This window comes from Armigeres subalbatus, chromosome 3 (assembly GCF_024139115.2).
Source record: "Armigeres subalbatus isolate Guangzhou_Male chromosome 3, GZ_Asu_2, whole genome shotgun sequence".
NCBI classification, from domain to species: Eukaryota; Metazoa; Arthropoda; class Insecta; order Diptera; family Culicidae; genus Armigeres; species Armigeres subalbatus.
This window is the reverse complement of record NC_085141.1, coordinates 119,309,730-119,331,960: the sequence shown is the minus strand read 5'-3', so window position 1 is coordinate 119,331,960 and position 22,231 is coordinate 119,309,730. Positions and strand designations below refer to the sequence as shown.

The window sequence follows — 22,231 nt, the reverse complement described above, 5'->3', positions numbered from 1 at the left end:
ATTCCTTTGGGAGATCCTCCAGGAGTTCCTCCAGGAGCTCCTTCTGGAATTCCTTCAGGAATTCTTTCAGGAGCTCCTCCAGGAATTCCTTCAGGAGTTTATCCTGGAATTCCTCCAGGAGTTTCTCCAGGGATCCCTTCAGGAATTTCTTAAGGAATTCCTCCAGGAATTTCTCCATGAGTTCCTCCAGGAATTTCCTCCAGAAGTTGCTTCAGGAATTCCTCCAGCGGTTCCTCCAGGAATTCCTCCAGCGGTTCCTCCAGGAATTCCTCCAGGAATTCTTCCAGGAGTTCCTCCAAGAATTCCTCCTGGTTTTTTTCCGGAAGTTCCTCTGGAAGCTCCTCCGGGAGATCCTCCGGGAATTCCTCTTGAAGTTCTTCCAGAAATTTCTCTGAGAATTCCTCCAGGAATTCCTCCGGAAGTTCCTTCCTCTCACTCGATGGAGAAACTGGCTTGTCTAATCAGTTTCTTCGTTTCTATTTCAATATTTTAGTTATAAAAACTCACAGCTTTCTAGTACGTTGAAAAATGTCGCAACTTTCTAGGGAGAATTTCTAGAATTGATACATTTACAGATGTTCCAGAGTTTCTGAAGCACTGGATGGTTTTTGCAAAGGTGTTGCTCTCATTTTGATACAAAAATTGTTGTGTGAACCAGTCGCTACTTTTTGAGGACGAATTTCAAAATTTGTCTTTTACTCTGGATGTTCCAGAGTTCCTGGAGGACCAATTAGTGGAATTTGGCTCTCACGTTGCTAGAGCAAATCTTATATATAAAAATGAAATGGTCTGTGTTCGTATCCGCATAACTCGAAAACGGATGGATGGATTTTTTTCATTTCTTCAGCAGAAACATTCGTTATAGTTTCCGACGGGTTTATATGATATTTCCTAATGCGAAAATTACGAGTAAAGTTGAGCAAATCGTGAAAAACTAAAATCAAGATTCGCATGGATATTTCGCATGGGCAGTTCTCAATGTGAATTTTCGCCTACTATGCAGGACAACGTCTGCCGGGTCAACTAGTAGTGTATAAAAGTCACAGGAGTCTAGGACGATTTCCGATTTGGTCACTACTCCGGGTGCTCCGAAGTTTCCTAGAACCACTTGGTGCATATTCGGGTTCAATTTGTTGTTCTTGCAATGATTTTGCTCTCACTATGCTACAATAAGAGATTCGTGATTTTTAGGACGGAATTTCACAATTTTCCACTTCTTCGGATGTTCTGAAACTTCTGGAGAACCACTTATTGGTCATCCGGAGTCGATTAGTGTTCTATGCATTGATTTTCCTCCACATTACGTCAACAATAGATTTATAAAAATCGATGCTTCAAACGACGAATTTGTTCCAGAACTTTCGAAGAATCACTTAGTGGGCATCCGAAATGAACGAGTCCTTGTATTGATTTCGTTCTCTCATGGCTACAACAACAGTCAATTTATAAAAAGTCACAGCTTTGTAAGACAAATTATCGGAATCAGCAACTTCTTTGGATGATCCGGAATCGGCCACTTCTTTGGATGACCAGTTGCTGGTCTTCCAGGATCAATAGGTGGCCCTTGAAAATGGTTTTGCCCTCATACTACTACATATTCAAAAAATGAACACTGCTCCGGATGTACTCCCGGAGGACCTGTTAGTGGCCACCTGGGGTGAATGAGTGAGAGATTAGAAATAGTCGCATATTACTGGAGCAAATGGGAAGAATCGACCAGTTCTCCGGATGTTCCAGAACTTCTGGAAGACCACAGAGGTTACAGAGATCAATGAGTGTTGATATAGAGAAAAAAAATCAAGATTAGAAACAAGGCTCTTAGATCATTTCAAGAAGATTGATGCCCTAGACTGGCCCAAAATGCATGAAATCCTGAATTTCAAACCTTGCACCCTTAAATGACAGTTTGGGGGTCCCAGAAGCTCCCCTGAAAATTGCAGCTCATTCGGTCCAGTGGTTGGCGTGCGCAAATGGTTCAAAGTTTGTATGGAAAAAGTGATCCAAATGTATGGAGAAACGCAACCGTTTCAGTTTTTTGCTTCTAGGTGGCGCTGTAGTCGACGGATTCCTGTTGTGGTCAAAATGTAGAACCTTTTTTATATAAGGAAGTGACTGGTGAAGACCGGATGTAAATCCCTTTGAAATTGGCCAAGTTATAAGCATCCAAAGTCGAGAGTGTCGAGCGTGTCTCCCAGGGGTGTTTAAAATGAGAGCAACGTACCACCGAGCGACCATTGCAGCGGCGATGCAGGCGTATTCGGTGCCGTGCGAAATTAAATGCATGATTATCACGCAATCTCGCGAATTTTTATCCGATTGGTAAATACTTTCCGTGCTCTGTACAGTAGTGTAGCTAGAGAGGGAGGGGGTGAATAAGGAGGGGGGGCAAGGGGGGGGGTCCTTTTTTTTTCAGTAGAAAAGCACATCCGGGATATTGTTCGATGTTTAATCTCGCAATTTTCTGGCATTGTTTTATCTTCGAAACGCTAAAAAAAACGAAGTTTGCAAATTGATGAATGCATGGGAACTAAGCGATCGCATCTGTGCAATGGGATTTGATACAACAGCAGCAAATACAGGAATCAAAAAAGGCGCTTGTACCCTAATCGAGAAGCGGATTGGCAGAGACCTTTTATGGCTGGCGTGTAGGCATCATATTGCCGAAGTTTTGATGACAGCTGCTTGGGAAAAACTATTTCCTTCAAAAGGCCCTTCTTCAAGTATTTTTATAAAATTTAAATCGGCATGGCCTACTACGGATCAATCCTTTGATGAAAATAAGGTAGACGAAAACATTATTGAGATCCTTGGTGATGAAACACAACATTTGATTGAATTTTTGAAAAACCAACTCAATATTCAACAGCGACGACAAGACTATAAAGAGTTGCTAAATTTATCTTTAGCATTTCTTGGTGTGAAAAGAATTAAATTTTCGCCACCAGGAGCACATAGCAATGCCAGATTGATGGCGAAAGCAATATATTGTCTTAAAATATGGCTTAAAATAGGCCAATTTGACATGACCGATGATGAAAGGCAAAAAATTTCAGTAATGTGTGCTTTTATTTTACGAGTTTACATTTGGTCTTGGTTTAAAGCTCCTTTACTCTCATCAGCAGCACGAAATGATCTAAACCTGGCAAAAAAATTGATAACTTTACGAGATGCTTTCCCTGATCAATCAAGAAATGTGTATATGGCTGAAATGTGTATATGGTAAGAAAAATAAAATTGAAAGTATCTACGATCGATAAGTTGACTTCTTGTACGGATTTTATTTCTCAAAACACGATGATTTTTTTTTTAATTTCTGGCATATCTGCAAATTTTTCCAAAGAAAATCCTAGTATATGGGATGAATTGGAAGAATTTGTTGAAAGTAGAAATAAAATTAATTCATTTTTGGTAGTGAATGACTGTGCTGAAAGAGGAGTTAAACTAGTTCAAGATTGGAAAACTGACAAAAAATGAAGAACAGCTTCAATATCTTCTCAAAGTTGTTCAACAGCATAGGCAAAATTTTCCAGGTTGCACTCGCTCTGTTATAAAGGAAGGCCTAGCAGTTGAAATAAATAATTAATATAGGTATAAGTGTTGTTTGTTGATAACTTTGTAGTTTTATACAGTTAATAAATTATGCTATAAACATTAAAACTGTTGTTTGAAAAATATATAACTTATATAATATCCCAGGTCTCTCTGTCTTTCTGTCCTTCTGTCCCTCTGTCTGTAACGATTATATCATATCGTTCTAAAATTGATGCAACGAGCATCACGATGTCCGAAAACAACTCGTTACAAATATTTCATGAATTTTGTCTCCCCTTAAAAACTTCAGTGATAAGTCACCCCCTCCCTCTCTAGCTACACTACTGTACAGAGCACGGAAAGTATTTACCAATCGGATAAAAATTCGCGAGATTGCGTGATAATCATGCATTTAATTTCGCACGGCACCGAATACGCCTGCATCGCCGCTGCAATGGTCGCTCGGTAGTACGTTGCTCTCATTTTAAACACCCCTGGGAGACACGCTCGACACCCTCGACTTTGGATGCTTATAACTTGGCCAATTTCAAAGGGATTTACATCCGGTCTTCATCAGTCGCTTCCTTATATAAAAAAGGTTCTACATTTTGTCCACAACAGGAATCCGTCGACTACAGCGCCACCTAGAAGCAAAAAACTGAAACGGTTGCGTTTCTCCATACGTTTGGATCACTTTTTCCATACAAACTTTGAACCATTTGCGCACGCCAACCACTGGACCGAATGAGCTGAAATTTTCAGGGGAGCTTCTGGGACCCCCAAACTGTCATTTAAGGGTGCAAGGTTTGAAGTTCCAGACTTTTCACTTTTTCCATATAAGCTTGGGCCACTCTATTGATGCCCATATTGTTTGGATTCCATTGAAAAATGCATATGACCTCTCTCAACCCCTTTGGGAACCTGTTCTGAAATGGCCACTCGAATGTTCACACGTCTGATAGGCCTAATGTAATCATAACATGACCTGCTGTAAAAATTTCAAGAAGTTCCAGAATACCGAAATCCAAAGCCAGTATTTCCAAATCAGGTCAAGTCCCTGGAAATCCTAATTTCCCGGAAATCAGCGTGACTGGACAGATCGAACCCAACAATAGCACGATAAAGAAGAAAATTCAGAACACATGATCTTCCGTGGTGGAATTCTGCCTGTTGTCGTCGGAGAGTCGTGTTGTATCATCCAAGTTAGGATACTTTATCACAGAACTTTGAGAACAATGCACAGTAACATGATGCGCTGACAATTGTCGTACACAGTCAGATTCCCTTTTTTCGGGACCTTCACGGAGACGTCCTGCTAAGTCCAGTTGCTTAGCTTACTTAGATTAACCAAGGAAAGTAGTGTACCACATTTGAAACCACGACCTCCCGTTTGTCAGCTATAAGCATATTTGCTAAAAGGCGATCAACTCGGGAGCCTTATTGGATTTCATGCTTCGGATGGCTGCTTCAATCTCCTGCAACGATGGAGCTTCGGAGTTGACACGGGTAATGCGTCGCACCCTTGGCGGCTCATGCCTAGATGTTGATGGTTGGTGCTGTTTGGCATGGTGGTTTGGTATACAATCTACCGCTATAATCTACCATTGCAAAACTCATGCGTGGCAGTTGTTCCTCGGTAGCCAGAGCTAGCGGGCCTGGTTATGTAGAGGTAATCGTGACTAGCATGTGATGGGATTCATGTACAAACGGGATCCATTCTCGAAAGTCCCCATGAGTGGGTTCCATCCTGAGTGTAGTCGTATATCAGTCCCATGGTTGTTGGATTTTTCATTCCTTAATTTACTCACATTTGAAAACTATATGACTGTTGTTAGCATTACTCATCCCCATAGTCTGGTTGCAGATTTACATGTACTCTTGTTCATAAAAAAATCAGAAGGGTTATATACAAGATACGACCGCCCGACGTAAATTACTTAAAACAGATCATAAGATAATTATTTTGGTTAGAGCCTAGAGTGATTGAAAATTTGACTTTTCCCGATCAAGAATGCATAACAAAATTATAACAAGGGGTGTTATTTATTTCAGAAAAATATTGTAACAAAATGTGTTATAAATTTTGCTGGTTAGTTGTTAAAATAACAAAAAATATATCAAAAATACCTCTAGCCGTATTATAATTAAAACAGAGGTTGATACCTTTATATCAACATTATAACAAACGTTGATATAATTTTTCTGTACAAAAATCTACTTTCAAGGTAATTGCCTACATCACGGACAGAAATCTGGTACGCCACCACGCCGAATTTCCATCCATAATGTAGGCAATTAACTTTGTTCCAGCTATGTATTAATATCGAGCAGGTTCAAGTTATACTGAAGGTGATTACCACCGATTTTATTTCCAATGTCTACAAAAAATGTATGTTGTTTTAAATAACAACAATTGATAGAATTGAGTTATAATTTTGTTATGCATTCCTAATCGGGTTGCGCTCCCTTATGCTTGAACGATAACATTTGCTGTTTTAGTGTACCTCCCAAATATACAACTGAATTGGTTAGAATATAACTGAGTACGAGCAGTTTGAAGTTTGTATGGAAATTACTATAGAAATCGCCCCGTATGTGAGAGATCGTTTCGTGAGGCGGGTCATTAACTATTTAGGGGGAGATCTCCCAGCGCCGGACACCTCCCAATACCGGACACTTCTTAAAACGACACTACTTGCAGAGGTCCCTCCTTCATCTTATTAAGTACAAAAGGAAGCTATTGAAAAGGCTTCTAATGGCAAAGAATACCAGATCTTCATGTGATAAACTTTGTACAAACTTTAAAGTTGAATAAAAATTCTTCACACCTGTTTTGTTACACTCACTTCAATTCAATTGTTTCTTCTTGCTGAGAAAGCCACAGAAATTAGCAGAAACAAAAATTGAAGAGGACATTGAAAAAGGTGGGCATTTGGATTAGGATGTAAAAAATTAGCTGAAGAGTCAAATAAGCTCCACTAACAATTTTTAATATTTACAACTTAAAGCACGCGAATAATATTACTATTTTGAATGATGTCTTTACTCATGTAACAGGAACTTAGTCACATTTGAACATGATGCAATAGTTTCCGGTACAAGGAGACATTTTTTCACCAAAATTCATCGTCGAAAAACGTGTTCAAATGATCAAATATAGTTTGTATGAATCATCAATGGTCAATAGTCATATTTTGTGTTTCTTTCTTCTATCTATTCTTTCTTTGAGGGAATATAACTCACGAAGAGGATGACCGATTTGCGAGATTTCCTCACTAATCGATTCGTATTGGGATCAGCTGTGTTTCTATATGCAAAAGGTTAGTAAATTTTAAAGGAAAAGTTGGGAAAATTGTCAAAATACAATATTATGGCGAGTTTGGAGAAAACCTAATGCGATCGCTCGAAAAATGATGTAGAGTGCGGCGTCGCTCGCAATCAACGCTTCCCGGGATCCCGGGAAATAAAAAAAAATCTCGAAACTAAATTCAAAATCGTAGTTTAAATTTTGTCGTAAAATATGATTTCGAAAATATACATTCTACATCAGTGATTCTTGCTATTTTGTCCTCAAATGATGAAAAAGTAGTTGAAAGCCTGAGAAAGTTTTTGTTCAGTTTGAAAAGCGTTAACTCCTTCTACAAAACGTTCGCCATGTCACAGGTATCAGCATCTGCTCTGGCTCAAAAGTAAGATCTGCAGTGAAATATTGAAATGAGAATTCTTTGAAATATTTGAAATGAGAATTCTTCCTTTGCTTGAAATGCCGAACAGCACCTGAAACGCATCAAATTGCAAAAGTTTTGCGAGTATTTGTTGTAAGACAGTTGTAATGATCGCATACTAAAAACCTTAAATCTGTTTTTCCATCAAGTTCTGTTAGCCCACCAATATTATAAAATATTCAAATGAAATTTTTCAGAAATATCCCAAAATACAAACGAGTCTTCGGAATATGAGTCTGTTCGGGAATTGACTCAAAAAGGATTGAAGGTCTTAAAATACCATTGACAATAATAGGACAAACCTGCCAAAGCGGTCACTGCTATTGCCTGAATATCTGCGAACATTAGTAGCTCTGCTGTTTCACCACAGACACTAAATTTTTAATTCGACTTCACAACGCTTACCGACGTTTGGACCTACTGAATTAACGAACGATATATATAAACTGGTTCTTTGTCTCTCTTCAACACGTGTTGGAATGCACCATATGAATCTGTAGCATTTTCAGTATGACTTAAATTCATAAACTTCAAAAGGAAAACAAATAGTGAGATGATGCTAGTAAAAAAAATTAATTGATACCCCAAAAACCGTTATCATCAAATTTAAAAAACTAAGACTATTGTTACAAAATATTTTAGTATGTTCATTTCCCGGGAAATTCGGGAAACTGATACACAAATCCTGAATCAGGAATCCTGGAAATATGATTTCGGGAAATCGTTTCCGGGAATGGAAGCCCTAGTATAAAAGCAAAGAAAATCCGGATAGTTAAAGTTTTTGTTTGTTAAATGACTTATGTGTCCGGCACTGGAGGATCTACCCCTAAACATAATCAACCCGAAGACTTTGTAGAATATTTCTAAATCTGTGATCGGATTTCGTAAGCAAAGTTATAAAGAAAATAAAAATGCTCATTATTGATATGCTATTCTTTTACGTGCTCAATTGAATTTCCCACGATTTAATATTTCCTTAATAATGTTTCTTGCAAGCAGCGAATTGTTTTACAATAAAGACGATTTATTCACTTGCTAAGTTCCCTATGTTGCCAACGTTCTCATATATTTTTAGATATTAATGACGATATGCAACGTTGCAAAACGATTTCCGAAAAATTTACTGTTTTCATAGTAATTCTCATACAAACTTCAAACCGCGCGTGCGTGCTTAGTCAAATTACAACCATTGGGATGTTGGATATATGGGGTCGGGATGTAGCGAGGTTTGTTTTAGTAAACGTTTTGCCGCGTGTAATGTGTAATTTCTCCGTAAATCATGTCCGATCGGACACCAATCCATTTATGTTTCGAACAAAATTGGCGTAACTCACTATATATAAAAATGGTTGGATATGACAATTTAAAATTTTCATTTAAAAACCCCAAATTTATTATTCCGCAGTGGTGATGATGCCTTTCTCGGATTGTTATTCGACTTAGAGTGATTAATGCATTTCATAGTTAATTGCCTATTAAATAACAGTGCTTTTGAAGTGTAATTTTGAAGGGATGCTGCCTAAATAGTAGGATACACGCTAACTTTCACCTACTCAGTGACTGAGTAAAATTGCATTGCTCTCTCTTTCTATCGCACAGAAATTTTACTCAATTTCCGTCAAAAAAGTAAGAGTGTGACCTTGTTTAAGATGATTATACAATCAAACCATGTGGTGAATTTCAAATTCACCACACGTTATTCTACTCATATTATCAAAAGTTCAAATATAGCTTAACAATATTCGTACAATGCTGAAAGTAAAGTCGATTGATTAGCCAAAGTAAAAAGCTGATGGCTGATTTCTGGTTTTGTTGTATAACCACCTTAAAGTTGATAATCAATTTTAATATTCACCTCTTGCTTACATGAATATGTCCACTGTCACTGTCACTGTCTATCTGTAGCACTTTTTCATAAACACTACTTTTTTGCTCCGGCCGCGGTCATTGCTCTGGTTCTATTTTGTACTTTTTGTACGAACCACCGCACAAAAGTAGAGCGCAAGAACCAACCGCAGACGGCGGTCGTAACGAAACTGTAAAATTTTACTGGGTTGGTAAAGATTTGGAATTTTTAATGTTTTTACGTTGATAATCAATAGCTCCAATAGGCTTAAAAAATTGCTGGAGAGTTGCCGATTCGATTGATAATAAAATCTCGAAAATCCATTGAAAGATAAAGGAGCTATTAGCGTTTGAAATCTATCCTAATTTCGTGACGGTCTCGAATTTGGAAATTTTCGTTTTACACCCTGTATCAGAGTCTTCCCTTTAGACGTAGTTTACGTCAAAATAATCACGTCCTATGTCTATGTCGCACCAGAGAGATACTTCATCAGTGTTACGTGAGAATTGTGTTGTGACCCCCTGACATAATGTCTACCCTCAAGAGCAATGTTCAACAGTGAAAGCGTATCACCCTGTTTCAACCTGTTTCAAACCTGGTCACCAACGAGGTTGATACTTCGTCTGCAATCCGATTACTTGTTTTCAAGCCGTTGCACATAGGAGTACGCAGTATAAAAGCGTGGCCAAAACTATGCCAATCATTTTGTCGGCTGTAAATGCATCAAATTAACAGTAAAGCGTATTTTATTGCTTTTGTGCTCTTTGTATTACACTAGTAGTGAAGTATGACCACCGGCGGGGTCAGTTGTTATTATTAGGTAAAGCACCACTTGGCGTAAGAACGCTGCCTTTGGGAACTACAGCGTGCTTGCGACGAGTGGTGTCCTCCTCTGACTCTGTCAATGAGTATGGTTTTTATGTTAATTTTCATTCTTTAATTATTACTTGCTAAGATTGCTGAAAATGTGCTTCGTTTGTTCACTTCAACTATATCAATTTGTCATAGGATAATGTAAAAGTCCCTGGATAATGTATTGATATTACAATCAATGGATCAGATCAGATAAATTCGTTGCATTTCAACCGTTTTATTTCTTAACAACCTTTTACATCCGAAAAATTCGTATGCTTTTCATCAAAGTCCAGCTCTTCTTTGAAATCAAACCATTTTATGAGCTTTGTCGCTTAAAATCATTAATATTTATTTTTTTCGCCTAGCTTCTCTTAGAAAACTTCACTATATTCAATTAAAACAACTCACGATTGCGTGAGGATGCGTGAAATGTTTTTGTGGAGCTTATTGAGGAAACTTCAATCTTTCCAACGCTGACAATTTTGTTGCTTGATCGGGCTTGGAACCTAATCAAAGTTTAATTTTGTAAAACATATTATTGTAAAAAAGTTAGAAAAAAGCTAGCAAATAATATCATTATTATGGATCACCTAAAAACAATTCCAGATCGAATCATGCTTTGAAACGATTTTACATACCCTCATTATTGATACCTATATTGATTTTCATCTTAAAAATCAATAAAAACCCAGAAAAACACGATAAAACATGAACATTTTTTCATTGACAATTGCAATAAAACTAGCATGTAAATTATGGTGAAGTTTTGGCAGCCAGCATTGCTCACAAGTAATCAATATTGATCCAAAAATCCCAGGGCAAGTTAGTATTACTATTTGAGAGTACAAACACGAAAAATAATATGGAGATATCTAAAAATATTGTTTTTGACTTTTGGCCAGGATTTGGGGTGAGATACTCCTTAGTGCGTTGCATGTATCAGCCTAATAAGTTTCGCCGGAAAACCATGTACTGTCACAGCTTATTTCTTTTCATCGAATCCCAAGCTGCTATTAAATATACTCATATCGTAAGTCTGCCTTCAGGAAACCTGCTTGGTATGTGCTGACGAAGGACTCATTAAGCAGTCTGTTGTAAGGACTACGCGACCGAATTTAGTACAACTAGTTAAGAAGGATAATCCATCTACAATTTGCAATCTAGTCTGTGCCATTTCTTATAGATCAGGCATATGTGGCCATCCAATGATTACTCGGGACTTCTCGGCTGTAATCGAATCGGGTTTCATTAAATCAAATTCCATCACTATCCCCAATCAACTTCCACATATAATGCCTAAAATATAGGATTATTAGTACATATTTACGTTTGCTGTTGTATTTTTAAGCTTTCGTCTGAGTAATAAGGTGGAAGCTTATTTTTATTATGAATTTATGCAAAAAAAACAAAATGCTAGGGATCGCTGATCTACAGCATCCCAAGACTATTTCATTATTGATTTTGGATACTTTCCGGTAAGTTGTCAACTGTGATAGAATTAGTCAACTAATACTTTTGACGTAGGACTACGTCTGTCTTTTCTATATTGGGGTACACCTTGCGATTGCGAGAATCGGAGATCGTCACGAAAATATGATTTTTTAACTTCAATATCTCAGCAGTTTCTCGATGGATTTCCATTTTTTTGACCTATTTGACGCTTTTTTGTATTTATCTAAAAATACTGATTTTTAACTATTTATTATTGATAATTGATAAAAAAAAATCTTCGAAATAATCTTAGAAATAGGTAAACCAATCAATCACGTACATGCATCGCAAGCACAGACATCAGAATCAAACACCTTTCGGGTTTGGATCTAATCCTCAGCTACGAAGGCGCTGGTAACATTCTCAACGGAAAACCATCTGTGGTCGTCGGCGTGTTGCTGCAGATCATTCAACCTCAACGAACCAGCATTTTATGTGGAGAAAGGGTTGACTACAAAATAACACTGTTGTGATCCTGCGCCACCAGTGGCGATGCTGGAAATGTTTTCCAAAATGGTGGCGTCTGTGAAGTGAAATTTCAACGCAAAGAAAGAAAAGGCGCATTGGGGAAAGAAAATTGGTTCTTTTCAGGATCAGCATTTTCTGGAAAAAAGGGTTGATCCAAAAATGGACTGTTTCGGTGACATAGGTGTTTGGCGTCAAATTTTGATGTTCCTCTTCTCGTCTTGGGTCAAATTTTTGATGTTACTCTTCTCAACAATACGCATTTTAAATAACTAACAGCTCATAACCAAATTCAGAATCGGTTCGCTCTCTGAGGAATTCCGATCAAAATGGCTCGCGCGCGCTGGAATACAGTTTTCTTGTATCTAATGAAGTATTTCCATTATCCTCGCCCCTTCATAGTCGTAGGAAATTTTTTCTTTATTTGAACATTTTTTGTTCTACAATCATTTTTGCCTTTCTCGCATACAAAGTATACGTAAAGGCTATATTTTCACTCCAAAAATGAACTTTTTATAGGAGTGTTATATACCGATCAACTCAGCTCGACGAATTGAGGTGATGTCTGTGGGTGTGTATGTCTGTGGACAAATAAATCTCACTCATTTTTAAGGTACTTATCCTTTACCGATTTGCTCGCAACCAGTTGCATTCGACGCAGAATACTGTCCCATTGTTTCCTATTGAAAATTGGGCGAATCGGACTATGGACGTTATGGTCAAAATACTTTTTTGCATACCACAAGTGCGTAAAAACTACTCACTCCACAGGAACGATAAAGGCACCATCACCGCTACGTGGATCTATCTGTTTTTTCAACATGTACGGCTTGGCCCTCCAACTTAATTTTTAATTATTATTATTATAGAGTTTTGGCACTTCCTCAGCAAGCGTGCTGGGAATTTTCACATACCCCGGGCAATCTGAATGCCAAAGAGGATTAGGCTCTGTGGATCTCATTCGCCGGTTAACTTAAAATCCTATAATAAACGTTTGCACCGGATGTATTAGTTATGGTGGTTCAGGAATCTTCTTACGATGCTGCAAGTTCCAAGAACCACTGTCTTTTGGATGCTATGGAGGTTATGAGATAGTTCCAGCTCTCCTAAGGATCTCAGAAGAGATTTCGGGACGATTCCGGTAGCTGATATAACAACCGGAATTATACGCACGTCCTCCAGGTGCCACATCTACTTCAACTCCTCCGCCAAGTCGTGGTACTTCGTTATCTTGTTGGAGAATGTTGTTTGGACATTATGGTCTAGCGGTACAGCAATGTCGATGAGGGTTACCCGCTTCATCCTTTTGTCGTAGACCACAATATCGGGCCGATTGGCACGAATGAGGACATCCGTTATGATCTCGCGATCCCAGTACAGCTTCACGAAACTATTTTCCAGAACCGGGACAGGCACATATTTGTAGTAGGCGACAAACTGGTTAACCAAGTTGTGCTTTAAAGCAAGCTGTTGGTGCACAATCTTGGCTACTTCGTTATGACGACCGAGATAGGCTGAATCAGCTACCCGGACACGATATGTTCGATCGTCTCTCCTACTAAATTGCACTTCCTGCAGCGGTCCTCCACGTTTTCGTGCAATATATAGTGCCGATAGTTCTTCATCGCAATTACCCGGTCCTGGATGGCTACCATGAATCCTTCTGTTTCTGAGAAGAGTTCACCCCGCACCAGCCACGTATTCGACGCCGCTTTGTCGATATATTCCAGCTCCAGTTGATGGGGGTGCGTCCCATGCAACTATTTCTGCTTCCACGATACGATCATCTCGTCGACAGATTTGATGTCGCAATTCAGCTGATAGTCCTCCTGCGCCAGATGCAGGGCACTGAATCCGTGGTCAGCTTCACACACAGCGCGATAGATTTCGTGGCGGTTCTGGCTTTCCACGAAGTATCTTCGCAACTGCTGGATCTGGGAAACACGTAGTGTTTGTATATCGGTGACGCCTCTTCCTCCTGTACGTGGCAGGGTGACTCTCTCAATTGACGATTTTGGATGGCGCATGCGATGCTTAGTGAACGCCACTCGTACTGCTCGTTCTAACGCCTCCAAGTCAGTCTTGGTCCACTTCACCACCCCGAAACTGTATGTCAACAAAGGCACAGCAACCGTGTTTATCGCCTTCACGTTTTTGCCGGCCGACAAGAGGCTCTTCAAAATACCGTTGACACGATGCAAGAACTTTTCCTGCAGCTCTTTCTTGATCGTCGTATGGCGAATTCCTTTCAGTTGCAGGAAACCTAGGAACTTGTACGTTTCGCCTTCAACCATGTTTCGAATCTCCTCCTGTTCGTTGACGCGGAAACTGTCGGCATCCACCAGATGACCCCGGTGTAGATGTATGGATCGACATTTATCGATACCAAACTCCATCCGGATGTCGTTGCTGAATACCGTTACAAGCCGCAGAAATTTGTGCAGCTTCTCCACAGATTCCGCAAACAGCTTCAAGTCGTCCATAAAGAAGGTGTGGGTAATGTTTGTACTCCTTTCCCCACTCTTCAAATGATAGCCTTAGTTGTGTTTGCTCAACCGCTGTACATGGGTGTCGAGGATCTCAGTTAAGTTCGCCTCGGTGAGATCACGGAGTTCTGTTGGTTTCACAATTTCAGCAACATTCCGAACTAGCCTGGTTGATTGATCCCCCTGTTTGTACTGTGCTAATCGACCAACCTTTGACCGCAGTGTGGCGATGCGGGTCTCCAGACGTCGCATCCACGCGGGTTTTCGTGCTTTGTGGGCGCGTTCGCAATCCCAACGTTCTCACAACAGCCACTGCAGCCGAATACACGATAAATTGCAGCTCCTCAAGGTTCTCCACGGTTTCCAAGTACTGTGGCAAAATATCCTGGTTAAGGATGCTTACTGTACTCGTCAACCGATAGGAGTACTGCAACTTGGGTATCCGGTGTCGGGACATGGGGTCTGTCCCACGGAACTGTGTACCCAAGTAGCACAATTCCGATCGATTTTGTTGCAGCAATTCCAATGTGACTGGATTTGGTTGCATATAAGTTACAGTGACTGGTATATGACAAGTGTGCTACTCGGGTAACTGCTGTGCCCATATGATTAGCTAGTTCGTCTTTCAATTGCTGTCGTTGCAATTCCACTGTTGGTCCTGGAGCGGCGGGTGCAATCGAATAACGACGGTTACCTGCGATTGATGCATCCAACCCAACAGAACTCCTTCTCGACGTATCGCTCGATCTTGCCTCCTCCTCCTCTCCTAGTTCCCTCTGCACTTCCCACTTGATGTACTCTACGTCTTCTGGAGTCAGCGTATTATGTGACATAATAGCTCTCTGGCGTGTGTACAACTTGTTCTAGTTAAGCTGGGGTGCAAACCGAGGGAACCTCTCATTGAACATCTCCAGCATCGCCGGTCTGCCGGACATATCCGTCTCCATCCTGGTGCAAACGTAGTAGCAACGGATCACGTACTGATTCATCTCCCTTGTCCACATGATCCGTTGCCGTCAGCGGCCCGCTAACATGAGTGATTGACGTCGATCAACCACAGCAACATCAGCAGGTGCAGCATTGCCTTGGTGATTTCTTCTGCTGCCGTTTCTGTTTTGCCTTGTCGACACGGGCTGAGCCCGATCACTAGAGGGTTGCTGTTGCACCTCTCCTTCCTCTAGTCGCTGGCCGCTCGCTCTGTCCCCCGTTCCAGGACCAGCTCCAGTAGGGGCTCCCTCCTCGGGCAATCGCATGGGTGGTATTGTTCTTGAGCGTAACTCCATATTTGGGTGTGCTTTCATTCCCGGAAGCTACGGGTTCTGTAAAGTTATTTAATTCTTTACAGTGCTAAATAGCTAGGTTCAAGCGCCAGTGCTCGCCCGAGGGTGGTTTTTCATTGGTGCTTAGGAATTGGGCCTTCAGCTCCTACCCCAGCTATCTACTCGAAATGGTGTTTTTTCATGGACGTCCAGGGTATTTCACCTGAGCTCCCACCTATATTATTATTATTATTATTTTTAAATAGTTACTTGATTTTTAAAATATAATGTATCATGACGGCCTAGTGTGTTTTTAAAATTTGATAACCTAACTACTATGTACACTAATATTTACAATAAAAATTTGTTAACCTAGATTGGAATTAGCACCCTAAGCGCTTCTTGGTCCGAGTGCAGGCAACGGATCCTAAACTATTCTTTACACTCATCAAAGCGCTCATGTAAGGTTTTTATCCCAGCCAGACGGTGGACCTCGGATGTTCTTGTCCTGGGAGGGGAGTTAAGGATCAATTTGTTTTGGACCCGTTGAAGTTTGAGGTGGTGGGTTTTAGCGCAGCTCTCCCAGACCGGCATGCCGTATTCGATCACAGGGAGGATGATTTGCTTGTAGACAGCAAGCTTATTTTTCAAGGACAATGACGACCGACGGTTGATTAAAGGGTACAGTAGTTTCAACAAAACGTTACACTTTGTCACCGTCTTGTCAACCTGTTGCCTGAAACTAAGCTTGCTGTCAAGCCAAGTTAGTCGGTCTCATTGGCCCATTCCACAGTCGTGTTATTGAGGATGATTTTGTAGTCCCCAGGCGGAACATGTTTAGGGGATTTAGAGTGGGGGAAAATGATGACCTGGGTCTTCGCCGCGTTGATACAGATCTTCCAGCTGGTCAGGTACTCTGTCAGGGCATCCAGATCTCGCTAGAGTTTTGCCACTAGCGCTCTGATCACTCTACCGTTGTAGACGATGCAGGTGTCATCTGCGAACAGAGACAGAATGGCGCCTTCTGGAGGTTCTGGCATGTCGGAGGTGAACAGATTGAAAAGCAGGGGCCCGAGGATACAGCCCTGGGGGACGCCTTCGACGATGTTGTGCGCATTGGAACTTGCTCCGCTGATTGAGACCCGGAATGTCCTTGGTGACAGGTAATTGTTGATGATTTTCACCAGGTATCTGGGAAGATTGTAGCGTTGTAGTTTGTACACCAGGCCATCATGCCATACAATGTCAAATGCCTTCTCGCCTCTTCATTAATCGTTATTAGTGCACTTTATATTTCACCCATAACAGATCACAAAAGGGCGGGGCTAATGGGCTTACTTTATTGAATACAAGAAAGCTGCTTTCCGGAGCGCACTAGCCATTTTTATCGGAATTCCGCAGTAAGCGGAACCGGCGTGGTTACTGCAGATCATTCAACGTCAACTAACCAACATTTTACCCAGCAAAATGGCGTATTTTACCTAATGGCGTATTTTTAATTCTACCCAACCAACAAAAAGCGTAAACCGTTTTCAGTTAGACCCACCATATTTAACAGAAGAAGGTTGATTCAAGATGAATTTTCTTCAAATCGACAGAAAATTCAATAACAATGAGAGCGTAGGTAGCGGTGATGGCCATCAGCGATAGTTGCAGCACAAAAGTTATTCGCTGGAATAGCTTTTGAAATTGGGATAGAAGTGAAATTTTCTTACAAGATTTAGTCATTTGGTTGTTATTAATGTTTGGAAAGGCGCATTAAAAAAATCGATCCTAGTTTATTAGGATCGACAAACGACAAACTCGGGAAAGGCGCAAAAAGTTAAATTTTAATTAGCAAGAAAATAATAATTCTCAAATTTCTGGTGTTTTGAATTCATTTTCAGTTCAGTGAACCCATTCAAAATTAGATTAGTTTTCAGCTGTTCTGGTGTTTGCTAAAATGATTTATTTTCAACTATCGAAAGACACCCAGCATTGCCCGAGTGTTGCAAATGTCACAATGAACTATTTGCAGCACCGCACTCTGGATCAATTTCCTTGCGTTTGTTTGTTTTCCTCAACAGCTGACCCAAAATTGTATTCTAATGATTTTTACATTTCCCCGTTAAATTCGCCATATTTTGTATATATGTACAAACGAATCGATTAGGAAAAAAGTCTTGCAATTTGGTCAACCCGTTCGCCAGGTAAATCGTTAGGAAGGAAATCTCAACTCATGTAAAAGAAGAAGATAATGCGTATTTCCAATCACAAACGTCAACAAACCCAAAGTTACAAAAAAGAGCTAACCGCGGAGGTTGGTACTCGGATTCAGATGGCTTTTCCGCAAACGTAGAAGGTTCGAGTCCCTCCAAGACACGAGGATTCTTTTTCGCAAATTTCATATCAATTTGTCCATTTCGAAACATGTGCTGTGCATATGCACAGCCAAGATATTTAACAAAAAAAAAGATCTTCGTACGGCCGAGTTGCCGAATAAAATGCAATTAAGTTGGAATCTTTTGAGAAAATTTCACTTGATGTTTCAGTCTTTTAGATAGAGAATGTGTAAATCTAATACAAACATATGGAAATCGATTTAAAGCTGCGCGATGCAAATAATAGACATACCGTAACACTTACTGTCAGCCCCTACTAAGCAATACAGGGTTCGTTTTGCTACTGCGTATAAAATTCATTAGATGAGGCTATGTAGTCCTACGTCACCTTTGTATACAACCCGGGCTGCACCTTTGAATTTTTCTGTTACCAATGCATCCAATTTCAATAGCATTCTTCTTCTTCTTCTTCTTATTGGCATTACATCCCCACACTGGGACAGAGCCGCCTCACAGCTTAGTGTTCATTAAGCACTTCCACAGTTATTAACCGCGAGGTTTCTAAGCCAGGTTACCATTTTTGCATTCGTATATCATGAGGCTATAGCACGATGATACTTTTATGCCCAGGGAAGTCGAGACAATTTCCAATCCGAAAATTGCCTAGACCGGCACCGGGAATCGAACCCAGCCACCCTCAGCATGGTCTTGCTTTGTAGCCGCGCGTCTTACCGCACGGCTAAGGAGGGCCCTTAGCATTAGATGAACTTGATTCTATATTACTATTATGTTTTTTGCAATGAAATGAAGAATTTCAACAATAATTATCCTGCCGTTTGGCCAACCAAGCTGATCAACTTAGTTTGTCAAACAACTGTTATGTGGGCTAGAACTGTATACGATTTAAAATCTGATAAAAACAGACCAAATATGTTCAATACTTGGGTATGTTTTAATGTATGAGTAGTTTCATCACTTTTGCTAATTCGTTTTTAAATATACTAAAACTTTTCGGATTACTCTGAACTCATATTAGATCCAAACATGAAAGGACATAAATAACCTTTTGGTCTCACTGCTGACTACCTTTCCCAACTATATATGTGTCAAGACAGGTTTATGTCTCATTGACACAAAGAGATCTGAAATGGGAATGAATTCAAACAACGTAATGGAAGTCTATTTATGCTCGCACACACAAGCCACATTACAAGAAACCTAACGTTCTTATTGTTGGCATTCCAAGAAAAAGGAAGCCAAAATCGTGGTGAAGTTTAAGACAAACAATGTCGAATATTCTTGACTCACCTATTTTTGGATGGGCTCATTGTCCTCGCCTGGAGCGCATAATGCCGATCAGGGTAGTGGTGCGAAGCGGCCGTTGGCGATGGTGATGGCATACCCATGACGTAGTGATCGTTGCTCGGTGCAGGCGAGGGCGGTTGCAAACAGCTGCTGTCGTCGAGGACATACCGCTCGTTGTGGTGGATGATGCGGTTACTCAGTGTGCCGTACTGAAGGTCAGGCATGTAGCGTTGCCCGGAATGATTGCTAATAATACTGCCACTACCCACGGAGATGTTATCCCCTAAGCTTAATCCATCGTGGAAATTTACGGTTTGTTGAACCAGCTGTTGTTGATAATGGCTGGGTCCATACGAGGATCTGCGACTGCCTCGAGTAAGCGTAGCATTTGAACTTGGTGGGCCTGCCGATTGTAGAGTCGGTCCCGAGGCCTGGTTATGTGATAGTGAGCTGGATGATAACGCAGCTGGTAGCTTGGCCTGATGATGTTGCTGTTGGTGATGATGTTGCTGTTGTTGTTTTTGTTGCTGTTGGGCATGTCCATGACGATGGTGAGACTGCTGTTGCGGATGGTGGTGAGGATTGCTATACTCCGAGCAGTCCTCCATAGAAGACATATCCTTTTTGTTTAGAGAAATGAAACTCGCCCCGTCACAATCAACGCCCACATATTCTTCTGCTTAACACGGCTACGACACCTGCACTCCGTGCTCAAGTTCCATGGCAAAGAAAAAGCGATACGAAGACAGCAACAACAATAACAATGTCGACGAATATTAGAAATATCGATCAATGGCGAAAAAATATTTTGATACTTATTTGATCCCCTGCATTTACTACACAAAGCAATTTAAATACATTTTTCACTATTGCCACTTATTCCTCTTTGATTCTCTGTAAAGAACGCCCCTATAGAATTTTCCATAGCACTTCCTCTGCTGTTGTTAACTCAACATTTCGTTGTCCTCTAAACGCATTAATCCTTTCCTTCATTCCCAACAACTGGCCCAAATTTTCCACCATTACGAACTCGTTTCTGTTGTCTCACTACTCTCTTTGCGCCACTTAAACTTTCCATGTCTGCACTACCAAATTTTTCAGTAGTTTTATGCTGAGCACTGGGAAAATCCGAAAAAATCGTTCATCTTTCTCCATGATGTGTTCCACCTTTCCGCAAGCGATGTATTTCCTTCTATTCCGAGCGAACGGTATGCTGGTAGGTCGGGGAGGACTCTGCCCCACAGCGAGCAAGATTTTCCGAGGAAGAAAGAACCCCTCTTTGGCTGAGCCCGACCGAGAGGCGACGATGGGAGGGGTCGGGGAGAGAAGGGTGGTGGCGGGTAGTGAAAAACGGAAAAACTTGCAAAAGGGATTCCTTTGCAGTATCGCGTTCGATGGGCGATTGACTGCCGTAGTTTCGACACTTTTTCACGCCATACTGGATCGACTGGATATCACTTTTCACGCCTCATCGGTTCAGCGTTAACTGACGACGACATTCAACCAGCTGCGGTGTTGAATTTATTGCTACAAAATCGTTTATTTTCGCTAAAATTTTTCCCTGTTCTTGACGGTCGTTTTTTCGAATGGTGGAAAATAAAACTTTCAACGTCACATAGTTGAGTTTCCTCGGAGCGAGATTGTGTGCGTGTTAATGTTTTCACAGGATAGGAGAGTTTTCCAAGTGGGTACGTGTTTGCTTCCTGTGTATCAGTGCTTTATTGTCGGGGGTGTGTGATTGTGCATGGATGAAGTCGAAAGTAGAAACAGGATTTGGCGAGGCAAACGCTTTTTTTGCTCCACAGATTGGAACAACCATCCATGCATTTTTAATACATTTTCAATTGTACGATTTTTTGGCACATTTATTTAGAGGTATGGATGATTGGGCTTCCTTTTATGAATCATATTCATCTTTTGAGGAGATTTCATTCATTGATTACCGGGCTAAACTATCGAAAAAATAAAATGGTTGGATCATTTGACGAATTTAGTATTCAAAGTAACAACTGCTGTTTGGAAAACATCTGGCAAACGATGACTTTGTAGCAAAGTTCATATGCGTTACTCTTGAACATTTTGTCTTTTGATTTATTTTTGTTGAAGGCGTAGGATTGCCAAGTAGCAGATGGCGAGTTCTATTATCGGTCTGGTCTAGGGTGTTTTCGGTTGGGAAACATTCTAGAATCCCTGAGCATAGTGTATCCCTTGTACTTGCCACACAAAACTTTAAATTCAATTAATTGCTGAGGAAATGCTAATAGAATACTTTAATGCAGGCCAAGATCCAGTGGGAATGTAGAGCCACAGAAGAAGAAGAAGAAGAAGAAGAAGAAGAAGAAGAAGAAGGGGAAGAGGAAGAAAAGGAAGTCAAATGTCAGGGCTTGTTTCTGAAATGGACAAATTTTCGAAAAATAATCCACGTGTATTAAGGGTGGTATGGAGTTCTAAAGTACTGTGTAAAAAGATAGGAGAAGTATTGATCAAGGGATGATTGTGCTACTGAGATTCCTTGAGCTGATAAGGAGAAAGAATAATTTTGTAACTGCAGACCAATTGCAGTGAAGAAAGCACAGATTGACAATTTGCCGTGCGGAATGCACCGATGCATTATTCCGCAAGTGATAGTGACGTTTTGTTAGGTTTTCTTTGTACAGCTTTGGTTCGTTTTATTCGTGTTTCAAAATTTGTTCTCCAGCGAAATGTTTATAAATAAATAAGAATTGGCTTACTTCTTTAATTTTAGTCATATGAACATTGCGTCAATGCTGATAACAAGACCACTCTCTATTTAGTTTCAGGTTGAATTCCCAGGTGCCATGGAGCGATCGATGGTCAAGTCAATAGTCAATGAATCGCCTGCTTTGAGCGTGCTTAGAGCGGCACACTAGAAGTTAACTTACTAAAATCAGTATGGCGAAATGCATCTAAGGTTCGATTTCTCAAA

At 40.5% G+C, this 22,231-nt stretch overlaps 1 protein-coding gene across 2 annotated transcripts in view; it reads right to left on the bottom strand.

Annotated features, from left to right (window-relative positions):
* The window catches only part of LOC134228002 (inactive rhomboid protein 1-like), a 53,232-nt gene extending 32,360 nt beyond the window's left edge, over positions 1-20,872 (bottom strand). For both annotated transcript variants that reach the window (XM_062709756.1, XM_062709757.1), the window contains exon 1: positions 19,288-20,872. In XM_062709756.1, the coding sequence (XP_062565740.1) occupies positions 19,288-19,901 (614 nt within the window). In that variant the 5' untranslated portion in view covers positions 19,902-20,872. The remainder of the gene's footprint in view (positions 1-19,287) is intronic.
* Between the last annotated feature and the right edge of the window lie 1,359 nt (positions 20,873-22,231).